General features: G+C 40.3%; 1 protein-coding gene across 1 annotated transcript; it reads left to right on the forward strand.

Annotated features, from left to right (window-relative positions):
- Positions 1-216: 216 nt before the first annotated feature.
- On the forward strand, positions 217-5,230 carry LOC108833840 (uncharacterized). Its single transcript, XM_057000995.1, is given in 5 exon segments — positions 217-1,743; positions 2,035-2,281; positions 2,729-3,360; positions 3,493-4,264; positions 4,406-5,230. Coding segments are annotated over 5 exon segments (3,681 nt in total). The 3' UTR covers positions 4,909-5,230.
- Positions 5,231-5,844: the final 614 nt, after the last annotated feature.

Consider the following 5,844-nt stretch of genomic DNA (forward strand, 5'->3'; position numbering starts at 1 on the left):
TAGATCCTTATCTGTTTCATCTCATTTCGTCATCTGTTAGAATCTGATTTGTGTTGTTGTATTTCGAAACTGAAAAGGAATTCAAATCGTTGCGTATTGTTCAAGTATCCTTTGCCGCCTTGTTTTAAAATTTTTCTTGTTTCCTTATTTGAATCCTTTGTGTTTTGATTTCTTTGAACTACTTACTTGTTCAAATCTTTTGTGAATCAGGAAGCAATGGGATCCGAGGATGATGAGGCAACTCTTATGAGAAGAAACAAGCTATTACAAGAAGCAATCACCAAAGATATCCTTGCAGCCATGGAGAAGTTGTTGGAGGATAAACTCGATCAAAGGCTATCTGATAGACAAGACCAGAATGCTGAGCAGAGACGTGAGCCAAGGAGCAATAGGCATGGTCGTCGTGAGCATGCTGGATCAGAAGAGACTGATAACTTCTATGAGAGAAGTAGCCATAGCTCTGGATCAAGACACAGCAGTAGGAGATCACGACATGATCATGAGGGCAGAAGGCATAGGCGCAATGAGCTATCAGGATTGAAGCTTAAGATCCCTCCTTTCCATGGCAAGGCTGATCCGGATGCATATCTTGAGTGGGAAAAGAAGATAGAGCTTGTCTTTAATTGTCAACACTACTCTGAGATTAAAAAGGTTCAAGTTGCTGCTACTGAGTTCAATGACTATGCATTGAGTTGGTGGGATCAGTTGGTTACAAACAAAAGGCGCAATGGGGAGTTTCCTATTGAGACATGGGCTGAGATGAAGTCTTTGATGCGTAGGAGGTTTGTTTCCAGCCACTATCACCGTGATCTTCACCAAAAGCTGAGGCTTCTTACCCAAGGTTCCAAGTCTGTGGAGGAATACTATCAAGAGATGGAGTTGCTTATGTTGAGAGCTAAGGTTTCTGAAGATAGTGAAGCTACCATGGCACGGTTTCTTGGTGGGCTCAACCGTGAGATACAAGACAGGGTAGAGATGCAGCACTACTTGGAGATAGGGGAGATGCTACACAAAGCTATCTTGGTAGAGCAACAAGTTAAGAGAAGAAGTCATGCGCGTGGCAGCTATAGTTCCAGTAGATACCAGACTTCTAAGGAAGATAAACCAAGCTATCAGAAAGAGGTCAAACCACAGCCAAAGGAAGAGTCTAAGCCTAGTAGTATCTATAGCAAGGATAAAGGTAAAGCAGAGGCTACCAGCTCGCGTGCAAGAGATTTGAAGTGCTTTAAGTGTCAAGGGCGTGGGCACTATGCTAATGAGTGTACCAACAAGAGAGTTATGGTTCTTTTGGAGAATGGCGAGTATGAATCTGAAGATGAGAGACCAGAGACTGAGCAAGAATCTTCAGAAGCAGAATACGAAGAGAAACCAGTTCATGGTAGGCTTTTGGTTGCAAGAAGAACACTCAGCCTACAAAGCAAGACCGAGGAGCAAGAACAGAGGGAAAACTTGTTCTACACCCGCTGTATGGTGCAAGGAAAGGTCTGTAGTCTGATCATTGATGGTGGAAGCTGTGTCAATGTTGCTAGTGAGATAATGGTAAAGAAGCTTGGCCTACAAACTCATAAACATCCCAAGCCTTACCGACTGCAATGGCTTAATGAAGAAGGCGAGATGAGGGTATCTACTCAGGTTTCTGTACCCTTATCCATTGGGAGATATGAAGATGACATCCTCTGTGACGTGATACCCATGGAAGCCAGTCACATATTGCTTGGAAGGCCTTGGCAGTTTGATAGACGTGTCACTCATGATGGCTTCACCAATAAACATTCTTTTGAGTTCAACGGCAAGAAGACTACCCTAGTGCCTCTAACTCCTAAAGAAGTACATGAAGATCAATTACAACTTCAGAAAAAGAAAGAGATTGATCTCAAGCCTGATAAGAACCACAACTTCTATGCCAAAACTGGTGACATCAAAAGATCTCTCTACTCTAATCAATCAGTTCTCTTATTTGTTTTAAAAGAATCTCTTGTTAGTCTAACTGATTGCACACCGGTGTATCCGAGTGAGATGTCAGCTCTTTTACAGGATTATCAAGATGTGTTTCCAGAAGATAGCCCCACGGGTTTACCACCTATACGAGGGATTGAGCATCAGATAGATTTTGTACCAGGTTCTACTCTTCCCAATAGACCAGCCTACATAACTAACCCGGTTGAGACCAAGGAGCTCCAAAGACAGGTTGAGGAACTGATGAAGAAAGGTCATATCCGTGAAAGCATGAGTCCTTGTGCTGTTCCAGTGCTTCTGGTGCCTAAGAAAGATGGAAACTGGCGCATGTGTGTTGATTGTAGAGCAATCAACAACATAACAGTTAAGTATCGCCACCCTATTCCTAGATTAGATGATATGCTTGATGAATTGCATGGTTCTAGCATCTTTTCTAAGATAGATCTTAAGAGTGGGTATCATCAAATTAGGATGAAAGAGGGAGATGAATGGAAAACTGCTTTTAAAACTAAGCATGGGTTGTACGAGTGGTTAGTTATGCCCTTTGGATTAACCAATGCTCCTAGTACTTTCATGAGATTAATGAACCATATTCTTAGGTCCTTTATAGGATTGTTTGTTGTGGTTTACTTTGATGATATCCTAGTTTACAGCCAGAGTCTAGAAGAGCATATAGGTCATCTTAAGGCTGTCCTTGATGTTTTGAGAAAAGAAAAGCTTTTTGCTAACCTTAAGAAATGCACTTTCTGTACGGATAACTTGGTCTTCCTAGGTTTTATTGTGAGTGCAGATGGAGTGAAAGTGGATCCAGAGAAGGTGAAAGCTATACGAGAATGGCCCATCCCTAAGACAGTGAGTGAAGTAAGGAGCTTCCATGGACTTGCTGGCTTCTATAGGCGATTTGTGAGGGATTTCAGTACTATAGCAGCTCCCTTGACTGAGGTTGTCAAGAAAGACATAGGATTCAAATGGGGAGACACACAAGAAGCTGCATTCCAATGCCTTAAAGAGAAGCTTACTAATGCCCCTCTTCTTATACTTCCTGATTTTAATAAAACTTTTGAGATTGAATGTGATGCCTCAGGAATTGGTATTGGTGTTGTTCTTATGCAGGAGAAAAGACCTATTGCATACTTTAGTGAGAAGCTTGGAGGAGCCACTCTCAACTATGCAACTTATGATAAGGAACTCTATGCTTTGGTGAGGGCCTTGCAGACTTGGCACTATTATCTATGGCCCAAGGAGTTCGTAATCCACACTGATCATGAGTCTCTCAAGTACCTTAAAGGCCAGAACAAGCTCAGTAAGAGGCACGCCAGATGGGTAGAATTCATTGAAACCTTCCCTTATGTGATCAAATACAAACAAGGTAAGGAGAATATAGTTGCTGATGCACTATCAAGAAGATATGCTCTCTTAAACACTCTTGATGTTAAACTATTAGGTTTTGAGCATATTAAAGGTATGTATGAGACTGATTCCGATTTTAAAGATGCTTATAACTCTTATGAAAAGGTTGCTACTGGGCATTACTTTAGGCATGATGGATTTCTTTTCTATAACCGTTTGTGTGTGCCTAACTGTTCTTTGAGAGAGTTATTTGTCAGGGAATCTCATGGAGGAAGCCTTATGGGTCACTTTGGTGTTACAAAGACTCTTAAAACCTTGCAGGATCACTTCTTTTGGCCTCGGATGAAAAGAGATGTGGAAAGAATTTGTGAGAGGTGTGCAACTTGTAAACAAGCTAAGTCTAAGGTTCAGTCACATGGTTTGTATACTCCTCTCCCTATTCCTTATCACCCTTGGAATGACATATCTATGGATTTTATTGTGGGATTGCCTAGAACTAGAACTGGAAAGGATTCTATCTTTGTTGTTGTTGATAGATTCTCAAAAATGGCTCATTTCATAGCATGTCACAAAACTGATGATGCATTGCATGTTGCTAACCTGTTCTTTAAAGAGATTGTGCGCATTCATGGCATGCCTAGGACTATTGTTTCTGATAGAGATGCTAAGTTTCTTAGTTATTTTTGGAAAACTCTATGGTCTAAACTAGGTACTAAACTGTTGTTCTCTACTACTTGTCATCCGCAAACTGATGGACAAACTGAAGTAGTTAATAGAACTCTAGGTACTCTCTTGCGTGCATTCATTAAAAAGAATCTGAAGTCTTGGGAAGATCATTTGCCACATTGTGAATTTGCATATAATCATGCTGTGCATTCTGCTTCTAAGTTTTCCCCTTTTGAAATTGTTTATGGGTTTAATCCCACCTCTCCTTTGGATCTAATACCTTTACCTGAGTGTGAAAGGATCAGTTTTTATGGCAAAAGGAAGGCAGAGATGGTGAAACAACTCCACGAGCAAGCTAGGCTTAATATTGAAGAGAAAACCAAGCAGTATGTTAAGCATGCCAACAAAGGAAGGCGTGAGATGATCTTTGAAGTAGGTGATTAGGTTTGGGTTCACCTAAGGAAGGAAAGATTTCCAAAGGAGAGGAAGTCCAAGCTAATGCCGAGGATTGATGGACCGTTTGAGATCATAAAGAATATCAGCAACAATGCCTACAAGCTTGATCTCAAAGGGAAGTATGATGTAAGCAATAGGTTTAATGTTTCTGACTTAATCCCTTTTATTGCAGATGAGTTCGATTTGAGGACAAATCCTTTTCAAGAGGGAGGGGATGATATGATCATGGACCAGCATGCTGATCAAGATGAAGAGTTCCAACTAGCTAAAGAAGATGGGAAGCCTAAAGATGGTGCAACCAAAGAAGATGATGCCTTAGTCATTTCCAATGGCCCCATAACTCGATCCAAAGCTAAGATACTCAAGGAAGCTATTGGAGGATTAATCAAGAAGTGTTTGATCCATGAAGAAAGTCTTGAAGGAAGCTTGATACTTCAAGATACACTTGTTACCATCCAAGCTATCTCACCATCAAGCTGAGTGTTGTCTAGGCTAGCAAGCTATGTGTGCTCTTTTTCCCTATCTTTGTTTTTGTCCCAATGGGTTTTGCAAAGATAGGTTTTTAACGAGGCCATAGTCTTGCTGCTCAAAACTCCTAGATGATGCTCTCGGACCAACCACATGAAGAACCTTATGTTATGTTTTATTTCTCTAAGTATTTATGTCTTTTATTTCAAAAACTCTATCTATGTTGTGTCTTTAATTCTACATTGACTAAAGGAGCGTGTTCCTTTTAGTTTGAGTTGATTGGAACCTGTTCCAAGTCTCTCACTATATATATATGTGTGTGCCGCAACCCTAGTAATCTATCAAGTCTTCTTTAATCAAAACCTTTGTGTTTTCTTCTCCCTTTGCTTTTGCGAGTTAAGAGAGTGTCTGGTGTGTAGTATCCAGTCTGTTGGTGTGTAATATCAACACCCAAGGGCTTTAGAAAGGTGTGTCATATCCGATCTAAGCCTAGGAGTATCAAGGAGCCTTTCCGCAGCCTCTTGTGTCACCATTCGATCCACCACCTTGATAAACTTGAGTCCTTGACTCGTTTATGCAAGGATCTATCCATATCCATCCAGAGAAGCATCCTAGGGGTTCATTACTTACTCATGTATATTTTTAATGTTATGCCTCAATCCCATTTAAATATTTCTCACCAACTCACTTGAATATGCGGTTATCATTCACAAACTATAAATTAATTATGCATCCACAACAATGAAAATCAAAAGTATTATCACACAAATTAAAAAAAAGCATTAAAATTGCATTATATGTTGCAACATATGAACACTGGAAGCATCGTCGGTTTGATTGTGGTCTATTTGGACATCAATACAAAGATTTTTTCACCATACCAACACTTCTTTGGAATTCCTATTGAGTTCTTATGATCCTGTTGAATCTCTATAAACATTACCAGAA

Source organism: Raphanus sativus, unplaced genomic scaffold, assembly GCF_000801105.2.
Source record: "Raphanus sativus cultivar WK10039 unplaced genomic scaffold, ASM80110v3 Scaffold3152, whole genome shotgun sequence".
NCBI lineage: Eukaryota > Viridiplantae > Streptophyta > Magnoliopsida > Brassicales > Brassicaceae > Raphanus > Raphanus sativus.